Source organism: Nyctereutes procyonoides, unplaced genomic scaffold (assembly GCF_905146905.1).
Source record: "Nyctereutes procyonoides isolate TBG_1078 unplaced genomic scaffold, NYPRO_anot_genome, whole genome shotgun sequence".
Taxonomy (NCBI): Eukaryota; Metazoa; Chordata; class Mammalia; order Carnivora; family Canidae; genus Nyctereutes; species Nyctereutes procyonoides.
The window spans coordinates 18,347,050-18,370,959 of NW_026575128.1; the positions used below are offsets into that span (position 1 = coordinate 18,347,050).

A 23,910-nucleotide genomic window follows, 5' to 3' on the forward strand; every position below is an offset into this window, starting at 1 on the left:
TCTGCCTTTGGCCCAGGGCATGACCCCCAGGTCCTGGGATCAAGTCCTGAATCAGGCTCCCCGCACAGAGCCTGCTACTCCCTCTGCTTGTGTCTCTCTCTCTTTCTCTCATGAACAGATAAAATCGAGAGAGAGAGAGAGAGAGAGAGAGAGAGAGAGAGAGACAGACAGACAGACAGACACATCAGATAGGGAGGTGAGGGGGGGATGAGGTGACCTGGTGACAGGCACTTGACAGGAAGAGCCCTGCGTGTTATATACTGCATGATGGCAAATTGAACTTCAATTAACAACAATTATACATATATATAAAGAAATACATCAGATGACCTGGAAGAGCTTGTGCCAGAAAACAAAGGTGCAATGAAATTATGACAAGAGTACAATCTCAAGGACCCAGAATACACTGGCCACAAATGAAATATTCCGAGCTCTGAAGAATGACGTGCGATGAATTAAAACACGTCAATTTAAAATATTAGTTTATGGGGGCACTTAGCCGGGTCGCTCGGTACAGCATGCAATTCTTGATCTTGGGGTTGTGAGTTCAAGTCCCATGTTGGGTGGTGAGCTTGTAGAACTTACTTTAAAAGAAAAAAGCTGAAATTAACGTTTGGAAAAATATTTACCTGGTTTTTCCAACATGAACGGTATTTCAGAAAAAGCAATTATTACTGTTAAAGATTTTATTTATCTATTCATGAGAGACAGAGAAAGGCAGAGACACAGGCAGAGGGAGAAATCGACTCCACACAGGGAACCCAATGCAGAATTCGATCCCGGGTCTCTAGGATCACGCCCTGGGCCAAAGACTGGCATTAAACCGCTGAGCCACGGAGGGGTCCCAGAAAAAGCAATTATTAATGAGGAGTTGTTCATTTCAGGAAAGTTATGCAGAAGAAATTAGAAAACCTACCTCTGCAATCTAAGCAATGATCATCAACAGATGATCAAAAACTGATGGGCAATTTTATCACAGATGTGTGATACTGGATTTCTATTTCTATTGGATAGCATTGCTCTAGATTTAATAGCATTACAAAAAATAAAGGTAGAGAATAACAAATTAAATGACAGACAATGAATGAATCAGTACACAGGTTGCAAAACTATTGTCTGCCTAATGTCTGCCTTCAGCTCAGGTCATGATCCCAAGGTTCTAGGATCCAGCCCCTGCTGAGCAGGGAGCCTGTTGTCTCCCTCTCCCTGCCACATACCCCTGCTTGTGCTGTCAAATTAAAAAAATTATTAAAAAAAAAAAAAGACATCTAAGATGCAGTTAATGAAATGCATATATATATAGACATGGACTGGATCTTGATTTGAATAAATCAAATTATTAAAGTCTTGAGACAATATAAAAAACCTAAATATGGATCAAATATGTAATGATATTAAGGAATTACTACTGAGTTATTTTTTATAGGTGATAAGGGCAGTGCGGCCTACATTTTTTTTAAAGTTTTCATCTGCTGGATATATGCTGCAATCTTAAAAATCCTTAAAATTTAAGAGAAAAACAACCAAAACAATAGATGAAAACAATATTGGTCAAATATCAGTTATCTGTTAAGCTAGGTAGGCTGTACTTACACTCGTGTTCATTAAATTCTACTTTTGTATTAGTAAATTCCCATGACAGTTAAAAAAAAAAAAGCCAAGTATAAGGACTGACTTCATTTAGGATGCAAAACTCCTTGTTCATTTCTGCCACAGCCATTTTACAGACACCAAAGTCTTATACATGTGTTTTCCTATATTTTGGTATCAGAAAAATGGCTACGAAAATTCCGATGTATTCTCAATTATAACTGTTCTATATATCTTCCTTGTCAAGAACCACGTGATTCTTTAACTTCAAATATTTTCCCTTCCCAATCCAGTATGGTTGGATTTTCTAAACAGCATTTGAGAAGATTTTACAATACAAATTACAAGGGACTTTTATTAGAATGAAAAGAGTTTTCAAGAAATAGCCACTAAGAAACCATAACCAAACATTCAAAATAGTCTAAAAAGTTGTTGAGGGACACCTGGGTGGCTTAGTTGGTTAAGCATCTGACTGTTGGTTTTGCCTTATGTAGTGAACTCAGGGTGGTGAGATCAATCCCTGCAGGGAGGGCACTGTGCTCTGCACTCAAAGAGGAAATCAGCTGTGGATTCTCCACCACCCCCGCCCTGCCAGCATGTTCACTCTAAAATAAAATCTTAAAAAAAACAGCTGCTCTTGCTATTATTAAGCATAAATGCTCTTTGCTCCAAGAACGGAGCTGTCAATTATTTAAAAACAAAAAGTGCTGAAACTTTACAATAAATCATGTTATGTATGAAGTATTTATTAAATATTACAAACATTCTGAAATGCTAAAGTTTTGTGTAGTATTTACTATAGGTAAACACCAACATGGAAACACTTATGGTGAAAAAAATCCACTCCAAACTGAAGAGAAAATGCCAAGTAGGAAATAAAACATTTAAGTTGTAATTAAGCTTGCTGAACTCATATATTTAAAAAAATTTAATACAAACTCTTGAAAATAAAATGAAAATTTAAATAAGCCACTTTTTAGAAAACTAAAGTGTCAATTATGAACTGTTATTAAGTTTATAAATCTTGGGATCCCTGGGTGGCTCAGTGGCTTGGCGCCTGCCTTTGGCCCAGGGCGCGATCCTGAAGTCCCAGGATCAAGTCCCGCATCGGGCTCCTGGCATGTAGCCTGCTTCTCCCTCCTCCTGTGTTCTCTCTCTCTCTCTCATGAATAAATAAATAAATCTTAAAAAAAAAAAAGTTTATAAATCTTAAGTAATTTGGCTAAATTGCTGAACAATGTATTACCAACAATGAAACTAACCATTCTGTGGCACTGAAGATGTCTGTGTGCTTATTCCCTTTTATTTATAATAAGCAAAAAGACTTGTGTCTTACAAACCCTTCACGATCCCTAATATTCATACCCAAGAAAATATAAACTATATCAAATTAACTATGATTCTGACAATAAATCTAAGCAACTGGTAAGTAGTTAGAAAACTATTCATGGAGGTGAAATTTTACAATCATCAGGAACGTATTTATGTGCTCTAAATGAGATCTTCTCAATTTTAAAATATATTGAGCAGAGCTCAGATCTCATTTCTCCACAAACTATTACCAGTGCTTAGAACAGGAAAGAGACTGAGGTACTATACCTCCATTTTAACAGGTGAGAAGGCTCACAGCCAAGTTATGTAGACTGCTCAACACACATAATTGTGCCAAGCAACCTGACTCCATAGCCCCTGAGTGACTAAACTATATATGGTCTTTGCCCAATCTGTGAGTGGAAGGACACAGCTATTTCGGCAACAACTGTACCTTTTTTTATGTTATTCCCACCCTCCTAATTTTACTCAAGACCACCAAGTGAAGGTTATCCTGTCTTTGCTACACAAAATGGAATAAAATCCTTATTTAGCACATTGTATCTATAAACCTAATATATTTTAGATTTAGCTTAATGGAGAGGGAGTAAAAAAACAAGCATGAATAGAAAAACTCGTTATCTAAATTAATCAATCAACAAATAAATTCAACTCAGGTCTTACCTAAAACCTGGCCGGCAATCATTCTGCCATCCTCTCCTGCCACAGCAGCCCGGGCATTTCTCTCATTAACATACTGAACGAAGGCAAAGCCTTTATGAACAGAGCAACCCACAATTTTGCCGTATTTTGAGAAGATTGCCTCCACATCAGATTTCTTGACCACAAGAGTATTGAGATTCCCAATGAATACACGGGAGTTCATGGAGCGAGGATCTGTCTTGTTGGTAACATTGCTGGCCATTGTCTTTGATGGTAAGGTTCCTCACAAAGCCGAAAACTGGAAGGGAAAAAAAAATGCATTCAGGTGGGGAGAAAAAAAGGTAAAACCAAAATACTCCTCGATAAAACTTTGTTTACTTTGAACCTCTTTGACTAACCAGAATACCACTCTACTTAAAGGGATCTCACAGCACCAAGTATATTACTATTTTAGAGAAGAGAGCTCCTGAATAGATGTATCCTTACAAAAATTTAGGCTGCCTCTTCCCTAGTCCACTCCTGCAGTGCTAGACTATTATTTCCAAGATGGTGGGGGTGGACCTCTAGACTACTAGCAACCCAATTAAGGACAATATCCATGTCAAGTGAGCTCTCTCTGTTCTAAAGTCCTCAAGCAAACTAAAACCCCGTAAGCTCTCTACTACCAACTTCTCATCATATTTTACCTCTCCCTGTCATACTAACCTAACCATTCCCCACCACCTATCAAGACTTCCACCCTCTTTTTGCCCATTGTTATTATTCTGCCCACAAGCCATTCTTTAGCTAGCCAAATGTGGACAACACTCTGCCCTTCAAGCATAATTAACCTTATTAAACTAAGGCAATGCATCTAGTCTGGAAATCTTTATTTCCAGGTACTTTCGTTGATTTATAATATGCCAGAGATCTCTTAAGTAACAATACAACCATTTTATAAAATGCAATGACTCTTGACCTACTTTTTATGTGATAACCTACAAAATATAGCTGGAATATTTTAATACTAGATGGTGATGATGATAAAACTACAAGTAGAACACTGCATGAATCAAAGGAGGAGGAGAACTAAGAAGACAATACAACTTTCCTCAGGCTGTTTCAAAGAAAAATTATCTTTATGTATATGAAAGTCCAATCATACCGTAATTATTTGGAGATTGATGATGCTATCATCTTTAAGTCTTTCTCAAATGAAAATGTTTTGACATTCTTTTAGTTTCTGTAACTGCTGCCCTTTCCCCCTCCAACTACCAAACTCAAACAGGATTTAAGATGGATCCATCCGTATTAGATTTTGAGTACCATTCTTAAGATTTCCATTCGTCCTTTTGAAACTCCAGATAAGTGTCTAGTATGTTATCTTTCCAATCCAAGAGAATAACAAACTAGTTCTCATAGATTATATAAAAACATCTTCCATATACATATATAACAAATCAGCATAACATTGCTTATTCAGACCACTAATATTCTGATCCTTTAAATATCTACTTATTTCACAAATACTGATTTTAAAGCCGTAACAACCGCTTATTCCTCCTAGTGTTTAAAATCCAAGAAACAAACAAATAAATATAATTCAAGAAGCTGCCTTTACTTGATTTTGATTCCTAAATCAAAGTTTTACAAACAGTAGTTTCTTAATTTTAACTAAGTAATAAATTTTACCAAACAATAGCACCAAGTCATGAACACTCTTTCAATTTAAAGTAGGACTTCCAGAAAGCCTTAAAACACTGAAAACAACTCCTACTGAAAGGTCTAAATGGTTTGAAATGTTACTGTGGGTTTTCAAATTTTGCCATTATTTTAAGTGGGGAGAATTCAAGCCAGCTTTCTGCATGTTTGCACAAACACACACATATTCTACATATTGTAGTAAATACAGGAAAAATCTTCTGGGGCTTAATTAGCAATTACCTGTGAGGGGAAAAAGGATGGTCCTACATGCCACTGGCATGCTGAACAAGACGGAAAAACACCAAATAAACCTTTATGTTCCCTTAAAATATATTCCTTGGAATCACAGAACAGAAATGGACTTAAATGACTATTTTCTCAATTTTCAAAGAGGGTGCACAGCTAGTACCAATCTAGAAATAGAGAACTCATTAAGAATTCATCCTCTCAAGGATCTCCATTTGAAAAAGACTAGTAAAGAAACATCCATATACACAAATAAAAAGGTGCTAACAATGGTTGCCACCTTTGAATTTAACGATATAATTTTATCTATTTTCCCCAATTATACATGGTTTCTAAATTTGCTACAAGAATCATGAACTGGGGGATCCCTGGGTGGCTCAGCGGTTTAACACCTGCCTTTGGCCCAGGGCCCGATCCTGGTGTCCCAGGACTGAGTCCCACCCAAGTCAGGCTCCCTGAATGGAGCCTGCCTCTGTCTCTCTGTGTGTCTCATGAATAAATAAATAAAATCTTATTAAAAAAAAAAAAAAGAACCCTGAACTGTTGGGCAGCCCAGGTAGCTGGCTCAGCAGTTTGGCACCTGCCTTCAGCCCAGGGCCTGATCCTGGAAACCGGGGATTAAGTCCCACCTCTGGCTCCCTGCATGGAGCCAGCTTCTCCCTCTGCCTGTGTCTTTGCCTCTCTCTGTGGGTCTCTCATGAATAAATAAAATCTTTTAAAAGATTAAAAAAATTATGAACTGTTAATGGAAAAGTGACTTCAAGCTCAAGGACGCTGGCTAATGCCATTGTAATAGATTTCAATGCCCATACTTACTCTAAGGAGTTAAAACAGAAACAACAGTAAAGACAAGTGAACCACAAAGGCCCGTTAATCCTGCCCCAAAGAACACTTCTTAAAGAATAAAAGTTTGGCAGCCCCAGTGGCGCAGCGGTTTAGCGCCGCCTGAAGCCCAGGGCGTGATCCTGGAGACCCAGGATCGAGTCCCACATTGGGCTCTCTGCATTGAGCTTGCTTCTCCCTCTGCCTGTGTGTGTCTGCGCCTCTCTCTCTGTGTCTCTATGAATAAATAAATACAAACCTTTAAAAAAAAAGAATAAAAGTTATTACAAATTAATACATGTTTTCACTGAACCTTTTTTGAGTATCTAAGAAGTATTAGGTACCAAGGCTGCTTCAGAGGAAAAAAACAAAACAGTTAAGGTTACTCAGACGATAATGTTCTTTTAAAATTGTATTTTAGAGAAAGCATATTTCTAAAATTATACAAATAACCAAATGAGCTCAGGTCACATTTGACCCAAACTCTTTTATTAAGGTAACTCACCCATGAAAGTGGTAAGAAGGGAAGAAATGGTCAATATCTTACATACAAAGAACTACTGGGGAAAAAAAACAAAAACAAAACCCCTGGGTTTCCAAGAAGAAAAACAACAGCAGAGCAGTTTTTTAACATTTCTGAATCCCCATATAAAAGCAACTAGATAGACCACAAATAAGCTTAGGTATACAAGGTTGCATCAAAACTTAATGCAAGCTGTTAAGGGGAAGCCAACAAGCCCTTGTATGCATGGTCATCACTGTGGGAGAAACAAAAGACTTAAAAATTGAAGAATCCCCAAATATCCATTTAGTGGAAAACCAATGGAACTATTTTAATAAAAGCAGTTGAAACAGGTAGGGTTTTCCCTGCTCCAAGTTTGGGGTGAGTACAAGGTACTGTTATAAAAATGTCAATGTGCCAGACAACCTCAAAAGTCTCTATAAAAATCTCAAAACTCACTCATAATGCACCATTAACGTCTTATCCCTTTCCAACCCCCGAAAGTAGTTATTATTCTAACTTTAATCATTTTGTTGGAAGAAATATATTTTTTAAAGATTTTATGTATTTATTCATGAGAAACAGAGAGAGAGGCATAGAGAGAAAGAGGGAGAAGGCTCTATGCAGGGATCTCGCTGTGGGAATCCATCCCAGGACTTAGGGATTACACCCTGAGCCAAAGGCAGCTTGAGGCTGCGCCATCCAGGGGTCCTCTTTGAAAAAAATACTTTTGAGTGTGTGAGAGAGCTCATGAGTAGGGGACCAGAGCAGCAACACACTCCATCTCTGCTGAGCAGGACCTGAGATTATGACCTGAGCCAAAGGAAGACGCTTAACAGACTGAGCTACCCAGGTGCCCCTATAGTAATCACTTTTTATTTTTTTAAAGATTTTATTTATTCATGAAAGAAACAGAGAGAGAGGCAGAGACACAGGCAGAGGAAGAAGCAGGCTCCATTCAGGAAACCTGATATGGGACTCGATTCTGGGTCTCCAGGATCACACCCTGGGCTGAAGGCGGCGCTAAACTGCTGAGCCACCTGGGCTGCCCAGTAATCACTTTTTTAAAAACAATTCTATCATCTCATCATATATCCCTAAACAATAGTCTTACCATTAAAGCAAATTTGATCTTTTATGGCTCTTTGAAGAGAAGTTCCCTTTTATCTTTAACTTAAAATTTCTTCTTTGAAGAATACAGACAGGATATTTGACCGTAAGTTTCCCAGTCTGGATTTTCCACAATTTCATACTCTTATGACAATTCCACATATTCTTATTTTTCTTAAAATTGGAAGCTGGGATCAAAGGCTTGATCCAATACACATGTAAATCCTTAGAAGACTATATACATATATATGACATTGTCTTTTTCTGGTTATTTATGCTTAAATTCTACTATGTCTTAAGTAATACAGTATCTCCAGTTTATCTCTATTACTTAGAACTTAGGAGAATTATTTCCCTTGCATGTTAGTAAGTTTGCCTGTGCCCTCTATAGATGTCAGTTTTGCTGGGTATAAAATCTTAGCATTGCATTTACTTTCTTTGAATGTGTTATTCATATTTATTTCCAAACTATCACAAAATCATTCCAAAGTTTGGACCTTGCTGGCAAAGTTGTTTTTATTGACTTTAGTAGTTACAGGGTTTTTGCTTCCTTATATGTAATTAAGTTTTTAAAAATAAATCAAAGTCTAGTTATATGTAATTAAGTTTTTAAAAATAAATCAAAGTCTAGTAGAAGCAGATTTTTTTTTTAAGATTTACTTATTCATGAGAGACACAGAGTGTGGCAGAGAGACACAGGCAGAGGGAGAAGCAGGAGCCCGAAGTGGGACCTGATCCCAGGACTGCAGGATCAAATCCCACATTGGGCTCCCGGTGCATGGAGCCTGCTTCTCCCTCTGCCTCTGCCTCTCTTTGTCTCTCATATGAATAATAAAAGTATAAAAAAATAAAAATAAACTGTCCACATAAAATTTAGACACTTAGGAAAAATAGAGCAGAAAGTTTAAAATATTCTGTGGGAAAAAAATAAAATATTCTGTGGGTACTCTGCTTTTGGTTAATCCTGATGTCCCTCATTGTCCAGTTCCTCAAACTGTAGTTTATTAATCCCACAACTTTTTCCATTTTTTGATGACCAGAAGTATCTGGCACATTCTAAATACTAGATAATTCCTCACAGATTACTCACATCTTTTTTCCTTAGAAAATATTTTTTAAAGTTTGTTAATTCTAGTTAACATATAGTGTTTTAGGTCTTATTAGAAAAGTAATTTTTTTAAAAAAAAAGTTTATATATTTATATATGTAAATAATCTCTAAACCCAATGTTAGGTCCAAACTCAAGAGACCCAGATATCAAGAGTTACCTATTCTTTCAACTGAGCCAGACACTCTATAAAAATAAATAAAATTTAAGTCAAAATCATTCCACATAAACATGCAAGTAAAGAGAAGTAGATAGAATAAAAAATTGGTTTCAAAGAGTAAAACCGGGACCCTTAGGTGGCTCAGCGGTTGAGTGTCTGCCTCTGGCTCAGGAAATTATCCTGGAGTCCCAGGATCAAGTCCTACATCAGGCTTCCTGCATAGAGCCTACTTCTCCCTCTGCCTCATAAATAAACATCAAAAAAAAAAAAAGTAAAATCAAGAGGGTAGATTTCTAGGGCACCTGGATGGCTCAGCTGGTTAAGCATTTGACTCTGGATTTCAGCTCAGGTTATGATATCACAGTCCTGGGATCCAGCCCCAGGTCGGGCTCCACGCTATATATTGGGCCTGCTTCTTTCTCTCTTTTTCCTCCGCTGCCCTTCCCCCACTTGTTTTTGGACTCTCCAAAAAACCAAAACCAAACATTAAAAATCTTATTAAAAAAACAGAGGGTAGACTTCTTAAATGACTATGTTCCATGGATACTCTGCATCCCGTTTAGTTCACTGCTGACGATTAAGCGGATCTGCTTTCCAGAAAAGCAGAATTTGAACACAGTAAAATACAACAGTAGGAAACGAGCATCTTCCTAAAGGTTATTTGGTTGGTAGCACTCAAAACTCTAGTTCACGGATGTGTGTGGACACTACATGTTTGTGTACTATATTACTTATATTCATATAGACACACATTTTCTATGCATGGGGCTTGAACTCTTGACTGATCCACCCAGGAGCCTATCATCTCTCTATTTTTCTCATCAAAGGATCACTAAGTTGGGTCTTATCTGCTAAGTAAATAAAAACTGGGGATACTCCGTTATCTTTATTGTGTTATTACACTAAAGGATCTGTGTCTAATCACAGGCTTTATGTTGAAGCAATAAAATCAAGAGATTTTTGGGATCCCTGGGTGGCGTAGCGGTTTGGCGCCTGCCTTTGGCCCAGGGCACGATCCTGGATACCCGGGATCGAATCCCACGTCGGGCTCCCGGTGCATGGAGCCTGCTTCTCTCTCTGCCTGTGTCTCTGCCTCTCTCTCTCTCTCTCTCTCTGTGACTATCATAAATAAATAAAAAAAAATTAAAAAAAAAATCAAGAGATTTTTACGGACAGTGTCAATGCTTAAGATTTGTGTATATAGAAATGTTTCTCTTTTTAAGATTTATTTATTTATTCATGAGAGACACACAGAGAGGCAGAGACAGACAGAGGGAGAAGCAGGCTCCGTGCGGGAGAGCCTGATGTGGGACTCCATCCTGGGTCGATGGCAGGCACTAAGCCGCTGAGCTACCCAGGCATCCCTATAGAAATGTTTCTATTTCCACTCCTGGCATTCTATCTTAAAACCAATCAATCGAAAAAATCTACATCTGGTTGGAATGCAAGCAAAATGTCAAAATCTTATTTTCAACTATTCACTCTCAAACTCATGCTACCCTGATTCTTTGCCTTCTTGAAACAAACCTATCTTGGATTGTCAGTCTTCCTAAATGTTTGGGATATGTTCGTACCAACTACTTCATTTCTCTTAACTTAGCATTAAATCTTAAGTAAATTCTGCTGGGAAGTGGTACAGCAAGGTGGGAAAGGCACCGGATTATGAGAGGTACAGAATTCAAATGGCCCAAAAACAATTTATAACTGGAATCAATTCTTTAGTTTCCTTGCCTTTATGTCTGGGGCAGAACTCCACCTTTATTCAAAAGGGACTGGAAAGACAACTTGACAAAACAGTCTAACTCATTCAGTGTTCAATATCATATTTAGGTATATTAACTACAAACAAACAAAAAACCTGTCGGAGGAAATGAGCCACAAAATATGTTTCTACTGAGATTTGATCCAATCCTCTACCTATTTACCCTGTTCACTAAGCTAATCACCTTTATACTTACATCACATGATTTATTAGTCCAGGAAAAAAAGAAATCAAAGTATCTATATGGCTTGAGATGTCAAAACATACTATCTAGAGAACAAGGGAAATAACTTGCCTCAGACAAGAAAATTCAGAACCTTGCCATACAATTTGTTTTACTAACCCCACCTCCAACTAGCCTAGCCTATAATTCAATTCACATCAGATAGAACTACCATAGGACTTTCCCATCTTTCTTTGAAGAAAATAAAAAGCAAAGCACTAGATGGCAGCAACGAGTTGGCAATTTTTTAAAAAGATGACTAAATCTTTTGAGTCCAAAGATTTTCTAGGTCACACTGGCTTTCACAACTGGTCAAAGTTTCTCAATACCTTTTCAATACTATAAATTTCCTTGCCTAGGTAGAGATCATCATCTGCACTAAATTGTTTTCCTTTAACAAACTTAAGTTCTATTTTGCCCATTTAGGCACTCCCACATAACTATCTGGCCCTCCCTCTTTGTTCTCTATGTATCTTTATTGCATTCATCAATTATTTGCCTCTTGCCAACAATGAACTGTAATTTGTCTGCAAAAAGAATAGTATATTTTAATTTGCTCCATCCCCAAAACTTTTTTATTCATCAAAACACAGGTATGATCAAGATAAAGACTACTAGCACGAGAAAATAGCATATGGTGATATTTTGAGGACACTTTCAGGACACAAAAATCTAAGATGGCCATTTTTACTCATTCATTTATTTTTCTAAGAAAGATCAAGAGTCAGACACTTAGCCTCCTGAGCCACCCAGGAGGTCTAAAGCTGGCCATTTTTTGATAAGCGATTCAACTGCTAGGTCTAAGAATTAAAACGAAGATAATAGATATAAATTAGAGGGAAGTAGATAATTCAATAAATGGCTGCACACAGCAATAAGAAACCCACCAAAAAACCTTCAAAAAAACATTAACTCAGTACACCCAAAACAGATTATAAATGGATCAGTAAAAATTACATATGCAATGGTCAAAACCTAAACACAAAACATGCAAGTCCCAAAAAGTATGAAGAAAAAAAAAGAAACGTAAATCATAAACATGGAAAAAAATAAAGAAAAATATACTGAAATTAAAATTCTAAGATACTTTTTAAAATTTAGATTGAAGATTACACCAATATAAAACTTGATTCAGATAACTGTCGATGTATCCTAAAATCCCTGGAGAAAAGCTTGGTGGGCAGAAACAGGATTTGCATGATCTCAGAATATTCCCGAAAATACTGATTGTAAGGGCAAAAAAACGCAGTGGAAACGTGTCACCACTTAAACTGATTTGACATTACATGCCTCCTGATGTGACAAAATAAGAAACAAATACCCTATGCAAAATTCTTGGTAACATATTTGAACTTATACATAGGGAAACGAACTATTTCAAGTTTCCAGACATTATACAATATAGGAAAGCCCTGCCCGGTGGTTTACCGGTTTAGCACCACCTTCAGCCCGGGGCGTGATCCTGGGGTCCTGAGATAAGAGTCCCAACATCAGGCTCCCTGCAGGAGCCTGCTTTCTCACTCTGCCTGTGTCTCTCGTGAAGAAATAAATAAAATCTTTTTTTTGTTTTGTTTTTTTATTTATTTCTTCACGAGAGACACAGAGGCAGAGACACAGGCAGGGAGAGAAGCAGGCCCCATGCAGGGAGCCCGACGTGGGACTTGATTCCGGGTCTCCAGCATCATGCCCTGGGCTGAAGGCAGCACTAAACCGCTGAGCCACCAGGGCTGCCCAAATAAAATCTTTAAAAAGTAAAAATAAAAACTGGGACTCCTCAAAAATACAAAGTAGGAGCTTTCTCTAGATTAAGAGAGCAATGTGTGAAACTTGATTGGATACTAGATTCTGCCCTCTGCTATGCCCGGGAGGCCTGACCTGCCCCTTTCTCCATCAGGGCCTGGAGACAGAACCTGGATATTTTTGTATGTACCTGGTGGTGCCCAGTCTCTGCCTCAGACACCTTGGAGCTGGAGGGGGCACTGTACATAATGCTTATTTAAATCCTATTTTTTCCTCTCTCCATCTCTCCAGAGACATCTCTAAAGGTTCATATTTTGTATCCCAAAAAAAAGGGAAAAAAAGAAAGCAATGTGTGAATCTTGATCAGATACTAGATTCTGCCCTCTGCTAAGATTGGGATCCCAAGGTCTTGGGATCAAGCCCTGCATTGGGCTCCCTGCTCAGTGAGGAGCCTTCTGCTGCTTCTCCCTCTCCTATTCTCTATTCTCCCTGCTTGTGCTCTGTCAAATAAAGCATTTAAAGATCATTCTGAAAGGGAAAAACAAAAGAAAAAATTACATATAAGAGCAAACCTAACAATCCACACAGTAGCTACCAGAAGAAGAAAGCTGGAACAGAGATGGTATATTTCACATATGTACTGTTACCTGTTCCAAAGTTGTTTTTTCTATTCCAAATGTTTTTTCTATCTATTATAGTAAATGGAAAATTGATGATTTACCAGGTCACGTGCTTTAGCAAGTTCCAAAAAATCGTAAAATTACATTTGTCAGATTTCCTAATATAAGAATGGGGTGAAAGAGACGTGGCATTCCCATGGCTGTAACTAAGTAAAATCAGTACATGTTTTTGTAGGTTCCTTTGAAAATTTTAAACAGTGCCAAGCAACGGGCAGGCCTATATACTTGCATCAAAACAACTGGCACCCCCTCAAAAAAAAACAAAACAAAACAAAAAACAACTGGCAAACATTAACTAAATTTCAGGTCATCCTATGTTTGGAACTCAAAAAGAAAACTTTGACCATCTATAAATCCTATAAATCCCCGTAAGAAAGAAACATTACAGAACCACTTCAACACACGTTGTATAAGACTAAGTGAAAAATGTTTAGAATATAGAGGCTCTAAAACTACATATGGTAATGATCACATATTGCTAAAATCGTATTACAAATATATAAAATGTATAGGTACACCTACATCTAGGAGACAGAGATGAACCCAAATATTTAATAGCAATTAAAAAATATACAAATACTGGTTATCTTTGAGTGTTGATGCTCCAAGTATTTTCTTTTACGTCCTATTTCAAGTTTTCCTTATAATAGAAGACTGTTCCTGTCAAAGCATAAATGGGTAATGTACTAGGACAAAAAACTTTAAAATAAAGATCTTTAAGAATATATTCCCAGAAAAAAAAAAAAAAGAATGTATTCCCAGAATTCCAAGATGGAAAAAACTAAATCATAGACAATTCTTTCTTCAGAAGACGTTAAAATACTCTTAGGACACCTTGCTCACTATAATGTAACTTCTTGAGAGTTGCCATCAAAGTCAAGGAAATCACATGATACTCAATTCTAAAACTTTAATTTCTTCCTTTAATGTCTACTCATTAGCATTAAAATTAATTTTTAACATAATAATCTTATTCAAACTGTTCCTTATCCTTACCATCTTCAATGAAAATAAAAAATGGGGGGCACCTGGATGGCTCAGTAGTTGAGTATCAGCCTTTGGCTCAGGTCATGATCCCAGAGTCCTGGGATTGAGTTCGACATCAAGCTTCCCATGGGGAGGAGCCTGCTTTTCCTTCTGCCTATGTCTCTGCCTGTGTCTTTCATGAATCAATCAATAAAATCTTAAAAAAATAAAATGGGGGATCCCTGGATGGCTCAGCGGTTCAGTGCCTGCCTTTGGCCCAGGGCGTTATCCAGGATTTCCAGGACCGAGTCCCACATCAGGGTCCCTGTGTTGAGCCTGCTTCTCCCTCTATGTCTCTTGTGAATGAATGAATGAATGAATGAATGAACAAATAAATACAATGGTGCCTTGTAAAAAATACAATTTAATCTGCCAACGTCTCTTTGAACACAGTAACAGTGAACACATTCCCAATGCTATCCAGATGGTATTGTTTCTGGTAAGTTTTCCATTGTCAACACAGGCAGAATCCACAAAACAAACCCCTAATTCTCATTCATTTATTATTACAATGCTAACTTCCTGTATTGGGACAACTACTTTGTTCTTTACGTCTAGCAGAGCTTTACATTTCAAATACCACCTCATCCTTTTATATCTAGTTCACTGTCCCTAGTTTCAGCCTTTAGAAAAGTTTCAAATTCTGATTTTGTTAATAAAGTATTAACAATCTCTTCCAATTCTATATATCCTTCATGAATTTCTTCATCATACCCCGTGGAAATCTTGCCCTTATCAATGTAAGAAGATAAATAGTTGGGCGCCTGGGAGGCTCAGTGGTTGAGCATCTGCCACTGGCTTAGGTCGAGCCCCACATCCCTCTGCCTATGTCTCTGCCTCCCTGTGTGTCTCTCATGAATATGATGTTTAAAGAAACAAAACTTTCAACAGTGAAACTTTGTCATGTTATATACTAGTTTTAAAAGACAACCAGCAAAGTCAACTCCAAATGTAAAGTCCTTTTGCTTATTTTCTGTATACTGAAAAGCCCTAACCTCGTTTAGTTTCTGAGCAGGACCTGGGTCAGTAACTTAAAAAAAAAAAAAAAAAATTGCAACAAAAGTTTAGGTAAAGCCTATTTAAAATTTTTTTTTAATTTTAAAATTTTATTTATTTACTCACAAGAGACACGGGGGGGGGGGGGCAAAGACACAGGCAGAGGGAGAAGCAGGCTCCATGCAGGGAGCCCTATGTGGGACTTGATCCCAGGACTCCAGGATCACACCCTGGGCTGAAGGCAGGCGCCAAACCCACTTAGCCATCCAGGCATCCCATAAAAAAATAAATAAATAGATAATTTAAACTAAAAAAGGAATATAGAAAAATATCTCCATAAATTCAAACCGTAACTACCATGATCAAAAGTCCCCTAAAAAAAAGACAACTTCCTAAATAGGCATAAAAATTCAACACATCTCCACACTAAAATACAAAAAAAACAAAAAACAGAAATAGGCCTGCAATATACCTTTGTTCACTGTTCAAGTTCTCAGGACCATATACAAAAATGCATGAAAATAATAATACAACCTTATGATTAACAATTCTGAGACTGGGGTCAGACAGACTGGTTTCATTTTTAAGCTCAACTCTGAGCAGCATACACTACCCCCTTTGGGAAGCCAATCCTTTCAAAATCCCGATTCTTCAACTGCAAAATACCATTGGCAGTATTTGTCTCGTAGGCAAAGTATGAGGCATAATTGCAGTACAGAGAACATCTGACATGGTGCCGGACAAATAGGAAGTGTTGCTGCTGCAGCTGCTGCCATTACTACATCACTTACTATTATTGGTAAATACCAACAAAAAAATAGGCCAATGAGGCAAACATGTTATTAGCAAATAATAATAAATAAAGGTCCATGGAGAGACTTTTAAAAGAATTCGACATCACTATCACAGAAATACAAACTAAACCAATTATCATACTTCACTTACCAAACATGCAAAAACATTTTTAAAATAGTCATTTTCTTTTTTTATTTTTTAAAGATTCTATCTATTCATGAGAGACATAGAGATAGAGAGGGAGACAGAGAGAGGCAGAGACACAGGCAGAGGGAAAAGCAGGCTCCATGCAGGGAGACTGATGTGCGACTGGATCCTGGGTCTCCAGGATTACACTCTGGGCTGAAGGCGGCGCTAAACTGCTGAGCCACTGGGGCTGCCCCTAAAATAGTCATTTTTGTATATATTATTTCTGACTATGAATTGGTACCATATTTTCACAGGTCAATTGGACTTTTATCAAAAGCCTTAAACCTATGAATATTCTTTGACTCAATAATCTGACTTTTGACAGTTCATTTTAGGAAAACAAGGATGTCGACTTATGAAAAGTGAAAAATTAGAAAGTGCACGACAGTATGGGCTAAATGAACTTCAGTACATCATTCCAACTGAATAGAAATAGCAACACCTATTTAAAAATGGCCTTGTATTGCTTCTCGGCCTTTTGGGTAAGATCAGGTATAACAATGACCATGTACTGTCAGTGAGAAATGTTCAAGATATTAAGTATACACACTATAGAGCCGATCCTTGAACAGCACAGGGGTGCAGAGGCACCAAATTCCCCACTGTGGAGTCAAAAATAAATCCACATGTAACCTGACTCCCCAGAAACCGGACTGAAGTCTTACCAACAGTTGATTAACACGTATTCTGTATATTTATTTATGTACTACACTCTCACAATAAAGTTATTAAAATAAAGAAACGTATGGTACTGTAGTCATATTTTTTTAAACTCACGGAAGTGGACTCATGCAGTTCTAACTCGTACTGTTAAAGGGTCAACTGTACAACTTATCTAAATTAATAGCTGTTAGACATCTCAGGATGATAGTACTATTGTTAAGTTTTTAAGTAATTTTTCCTCCATTTTTCTTTAACAACCATACTGCTTTCATATTTTTTTAATTTTGCAAAGATAGCTTAATGGTACCTTGGAATTTAAGGATTAGGATACACAGCTCGGCCTAGAATCAGGAAAGATTTCTATAACTCTGTAAACTGAGGTTGGAAAGGTTAAGTGCTCCCCTTCCACAAGAGCAATTCAAAACTAGTATCAAGAAAACGGGCACCTCCAGACCAAATTTTTCACTGGACATCGTTTCATAAATTTGGGGTCTCTCACTGGCAGTCTCAACAAATACAGATACTTCTCTCTACAGCCTCAACCTTCATCATCAACTGTGCCATTGTTAAACGATTATTTGTCTGTTTCAGAGTGTCCTATCAGATTTAAAAAGGGTGATGGGAGGGAGGGCCTGGCTGGTTGGGTTGACCGAGCATGACTCAGTGTAGTGATTACTTAAAAAAAATAAAAGAAAGAAAAGGAAAGGACCCTCCCCCCCAACATTTTAGAATCCTATCATATTCTTAATTGGAGCAGCTTCTTCTACATAGCAAAACTCCTCTTCAACCAACATCTATTTACCTTGGGAACATTAAGCCATTTGAAAACGAGGTTCCCCAATCTACAAGTATCAAGCATTAGGAACACGTAAAATTAAAAAAATAAAAAAACATGTAAAATAACACTTCAAAAAAAAAAAAAAAAAAACACTTCACAGGAAAAGAATGAAGATCAACATTTCAGAATTACTTCAGTAGGGTCAATAAATCTCCACTAGGAACTCAAACATCAAAAGCATATGCAATATATAAAAATAAGTCAAAAAATACAGTAAGTACTTATATTTCTAGTATAACTAAAAACCTATATGAATGAGAATTCAGAGTTTAATGTGTATAAACCCCTGGTCATAAATAATATTTTTATACTTGAAATTCATGCTTTAAATTTTAGGGGTCTGTCTTAAATTAGAAATTTCCTTTAAATGGTTTAGCAAATAACATTAAAAAAAATGAAACCATGTTTATCTATCTAGGTGAAAGGTATACAGAAATTCATTATTGTTATTTGTATGTTGGAATATTTTCTCTAAAAAGTTGATGAAAAAGAAAAATTGTTCACAAGTATTATAATCACGGATCTACGGTGACCTGCAAAATTATGTTTTTAAAATATTATTCTCTTTAGGGGATCCCTGGGTGGCGCAGCTGTTTAGTGCCTGCCTTTGGCCCAGGGCGCGATCCTGGAGACCCAGGATCGAATCCCACGTCGGGCTCCCGGTGCATGGAGCCTGCTTCTCCCTCTGCCTGTGTCTCTGCCTCTCTCTCTCCTCTCTATCATAAATAAAAATTAAATATATATATATTATTCTCTTTAGCTATCACTAAGAAAATAGAATGTTCACGTTATGTCAGATACATGACTTGCCTAAAACTTCCAATAATTCTAAAAACATCTATTTCAGGATGGCATTTATTCCTGATTACTAGCTAAAGTGCTATCAACATTTTCCCAGTCTGCCTATTTGAAATTACTGGCTTCTTAATCCTTTGTGGTTTGGGAAGAGTCATTAGAGTTCAAATTTTACACATAAAATGGTTATTTTTTACATTCTATTATTTCAGATTTACATAAAATGGGGCCACACCACAATCAAGTTTCCCACTAAACACCAAAACTCTTGCAAGAAAGCCCACCACAAATTTCTAAATCACAAACAAGCAATAAAAAGGAGTGCAAGTGGTCTAGACCCGTGCTTCTCACTAATGTACCGATCAGTTCTAGAATAAGGCATGAAATTTTGTATTTTATGGAGCTTCCAGATGATGATGATGATGATGATGATGCTGCCTGCTGCTGCTGCTGCTGCTGGAGCACAGATCATATACTGAATAGCAAGGGTCAACAATACTAATTAACAAAAAAATTTATTTCCTTATTATCTTGCATTGAGTTCCAACTAAACATGCTTTTTAAAGTCTATCATGAAAAAAATAAAATAAAATAAAATAAAATAAAATAAAATAAAATAAAATATAAAAAAAATAAAGTCTATCATGAAGACATGTGCTGGGAACATCAGGGATTTTCCTTAATTTACCAAGATAATGCTGTGCTTTACTGTGTTATACACCCCAGTGGGATCTAGGGAAGCACTCAACTGTCAAGTCAAATATATTAGTATTTCTGCAGTTATACATAATAATACTCAATAATAGATTATCATCAAGTCAACTGAAGTAAGGCTTTTGTCACCAATAAGTATCAAGCCAGAGGAAAAAAAATTGTCATACATTTTTAAATTTCTGAATTGTAAACAAAAGATCTCTACCAGCATAGGAAAATAACTTTTTATAAGGAGATCGGACTTAAAGTTACAACACACAGACCTAAGCAGCTGGAACATAGGAGGATTATACCTATATTTGAGTATTAACAGTAAAATGTATATGTAGAGGAATCTCATCGTTTGTTACCCTGAACTCAGTTTTATCACCAATGAGAACATGCTAAGATTCTCTCAAAACAAAACATATGTCTAACAAAAGAGCTTCTCCAAGTCCAGAAAGGACTAAGCAAAAAAACATGTAAGCAAAAATCAGTCATCCTTACACCCCACAGAAGTATTTTAAAGCCTTAACTGTTTTTATTCTTTAAAAGATTTTATTTATATTAGATACAGAGAGAGAAAGGTAGAGAGACACAGGCAGAGGGCTGTTATCAGGCTCCATGCAGGGAGCCCTATGTGGGACTCATCCCGGGACCCCTGGGGTCATGCCCTGGGCCAAAGCCGCTGCTAAACCACTGAGCCACCCAGGCTGCCCATCTTCACTGTTTTTTGTGCGACAATGATTGCAGTTTTTTTAAGTCCTTATCTTCCAAAAATACATACTGAAATATCTACAGATGAAATATAAAGGATTTACTTCAAAATAACATGAAGCAAAGAGGGTAGATGCAGGTATAGATGAAACAAGATTACCCAAGGACGGTTAAAGCTGGACAAGTTCATGGAGATTGATTATACTCCTCTCTCGTATGTTTTGGGAATTTTTCAGAATAAAATGAAAACAAGCATCAAATATATGCATACACAAATCTAAAAATAAAGTAAGGTTACTTACAAAATTTTGTCATGCTGTTCAATTATGTATAAAAGGGAAAAATGAGAAGAACCTAAAGGCTTAAGAATTCTATTTAAGTAAAATATTGCACAAGTATGTTCACATGAAGTAAAATTTTTTCTTCTACTTGAATGTGCTGACTTTTTTGAAGCGTATATGCATTCTCACCAGAGAATAACTTATAAAGAAAAAAAGTTCTTTCAAATTTTGTCTACAGCCATGTCACAGGAAACACGACAGCCTATGCCGTCAAATGTCAACTTGATTCATTCCACCACAGCCAAAGTTATTTTAAAGCTATTTTTTTTAACTTCTCAAACTCCTTACTAAACCCCTACACCACACAGGCTGTAGCCATTTACACCCAATCACAAGACTGGAAGCATGTCTACATAATGAGTTTCAAACTTTAAAAAATTTGAATAACGTGCTGCTCATTATACTACTCAGTCTTCAAGCACAGTTTCCTTCCAACCCTAAAATGCTGTTTTACATCTTTCAAGATACTTCCCTATACCTTTACAAAGATGATAAAGTTCTATAATCTTGGTGTTCGCAAAAAAAAGTGCTAGAATCTAGTGGGGAAGAAGCTTGAAAGGCTAAGGAAGAGAAAACATCAGTGAGGCAACGACTTCTGAGTTAGCAATCAAAAAGAAGTGAAGAACCTCATCTTAGGTGGAAAAAAAAATTCCAAAGGCTAAGGAAGAGAAAACATCAGTGAGGCAACGACTTCTGAATTAGCAATCAAAATGAAGTGAAGAACCTCATCTTAGGTGGAAAAAAAAATTCCAAGGAAAGGCTCTGAGAGAGGGACTGACTAGTGTTCAGGACCCAGTAAGGGCATAATGTGGCTAGAGCAGAGTATACTCTATATAAATATACTATTAGTGAGGAGGAGCCAACACATCACGTAGGCTATTTGGTTAGATCACCATGAATATTTAATCTTAACGTTGAAAATAGAATTGAGTTTTAAGCAGGAACCTCTCCAAGCAATACATTTTTCAAAAGATCACAATCAAGTAAAAACAATCTAGCTACTACACGGTGAATAGCAAAAGAAACCTAAATCTATTCCAATAATGCACAAGAGTCCATTTCAGCTTGAAACTGGACTAAGCTATGGTAGTGTGGTCAATTCTTTTCTTTTAAAGAGCTGACAGCGTACTCCACAAAACCAAAGGCGAGAAAAAAAGAAAAAAAGACAAGGATGGCTCACCAATTGTCTGACCTAAATGACATAAAAACTGGAGTTTCATTTATTAACTGAAACAGGTAGCACTGGTTTTGAGAGATCAGTTTTTGACTTTTAAGTTGATGTAGTTAACATCCCAGGAAGTAGTCAGCTAGGTAACTAGAGGGATTGGCATGATATTCAAAATAAATCCACACTGGTGATGCAAGTGTAGGAATCATTAGCTTATCAATGGCATTAAAAAAAATGAGTGAACAAAAGGACCCAGGGAGTGAAGAAAAAAAGAGAAGAAGGAATGAACACAGAAGCATTCCAACAGAATGGAAGAAAAGCCAGAAACAGAACAAAAACCTAGCAGCTTTATAAAAAATGTTTCAAAGAGAAAAGTGGCTCAATCGGTTAAATCATACCAACCAAACAAGTGTGAGATAAGGATCGGAAAGACTGCTAGATCTAGCAATACATCACTCTGGGACTGTTTTTAAAACCATAAATACGATTATTTCTTCAACTAACATTCACTTTTAAAATGTTTACTTCCCTAGAATATGTTCACATCCAAAGATTTTATAAAATTATACCACAAAGCTACATCTACTTAATTCATTACGTTGGACTCTATCAATGTCATTTAAAGTGATAGAATTTAAATATATAATGATGATACTTAGCTGGAAATTCTTTAAAAAATAGAAGCCCAAAGCAATTTCTTTTTTGGGGGGATACGATGGGGGTAATTCTAACACAATTAAGGATTTGTTTTTCAGAAATACTTCATTACGTCAAGTAAGGAAACCTAGTGTAATCAAGTTAAAATCCGTAGGTTCAACTATCTGGGTTGAATCTCCATGTTACCATTTATTAGGTATGTCAAACTTTGGGCCAGTCTTTACTGTTTCAATAGTCTCATCTCCAAAATACAAAAGATAATTACACAAAGGTTATGATGAGTAAGAAAGTTACAAGAACTTTAACACTGACATACAGTCTGGTAAGATGTCCAAATTATTACTTCCAAAAGAAAAAATTCTGGAATTCAAAAATGAATTTGAATTCCCTTCATTTTTCCTTTCAAAAGGGGAGTGATCATATCACGTCTGACTCGATGGGGTTGTTAGATAAGTAATCAGGAGATTCCTAGAGTCCAAACAACAAACTACTGTCTTCTTTAAACTACTTACATTTGCTCATTAATACAAAGAAAACTCTTGAAAAACATGGGCAAGAATCCCCAGGCCTAAGATTACTACTTTTTTTCAAGAGAGTCAAAGATAGTGCCCTACTATGATAGGTCTTCTAATTCCTTGTCCTCCTTGAACTTTGTCCTCATTACTAACATTCCCCAGACAATAGCCAGAAGTAAATTCCAAAGCAGGACCTCAGCATTCTCCAAGGTCCTTCAAAAGATTCCTTTTGTTCCAAGATAACCTAAATATTAAAAAAGGACTCTGTAAGGACCTGGATACTATGCCTGGTACCTGCTTATCTTCCCAATTTTATATCTTATTCCATGCATTCCTGTTGATTTTCTCCAGCAATAGTTCTTGCTCTAAAGCAAGGATTCCCCCTCATTCTCTGTGCTTTCAGGTAGGATAATCCACTTCTTGATCTTAATTTCAACATCAATTAAAGGTCTCTTCACTGGCAGCAGCATCCCACCCCAAACTCTAAACTTGGTTCCCTTTATCATCTCTCTTCCTTCTAAAGTGCTCTGTCACTCTATTTCTCCCCTTAATGATTTATAATACCCAAGAGGACAAGGGACAATATGTTTTGTTCATCTCTGTATATGTCCCAGCCTAACGGTGATTTTCAGAGAAAGAACTCAAACGTCTAATGCATAAACGTCTCTACATGAATGTTCCACAAGCACCTCAAAAACCAATGTTTAAATTGCCTTCTCCTACTCTTAACCCTAATCTGCTCCCTTTGTTTACCCAACATCTATCCTGGGAGTTATGCCAAATCCCTTGCTCCTCACAGCAGCCATCAAATCCTCCTAAATTTACCAGCTCCTCTCTAATCCCAATACCATTGCTTTAAACTGGGCCAGTTATTATTTTTATTCTACTTCCAATCTCATTCTTCTCTAAGTCATTTC

The 23,910-nt window shown here is 36.9% G+C and overlaps 1 protein-coding gene across 10 annotated transcripts in view; it reads right to left on the reverse strand.

Moving 5' to 3' along the window:
• HNRNPC (heterogeneous nuclear ribonucleoprotein C) overlaps positions 1-23,910 on the reverse strand; it is a 55,541-nt gene that overhangs the window by 23,913 nt on the left and 7,718 nt on the right. For all 10 annotated transcript variants that reach the window (XM_055341667.1, XM_055341666.1, XM_055341665.1 and 7 more), the window contains one exon: positions 3,586-3,862. In XM_055341667.1, coding sequence (XP_055197642.1) covers positions 3,586-3,826 — 241 coding nt within the window. In that variant the 5' untranslated portion in view covers positions 3,827-3,862. The remainder of the gene's footprint in view (positions 1-3,585; positions 3,863-23,910) is intronic.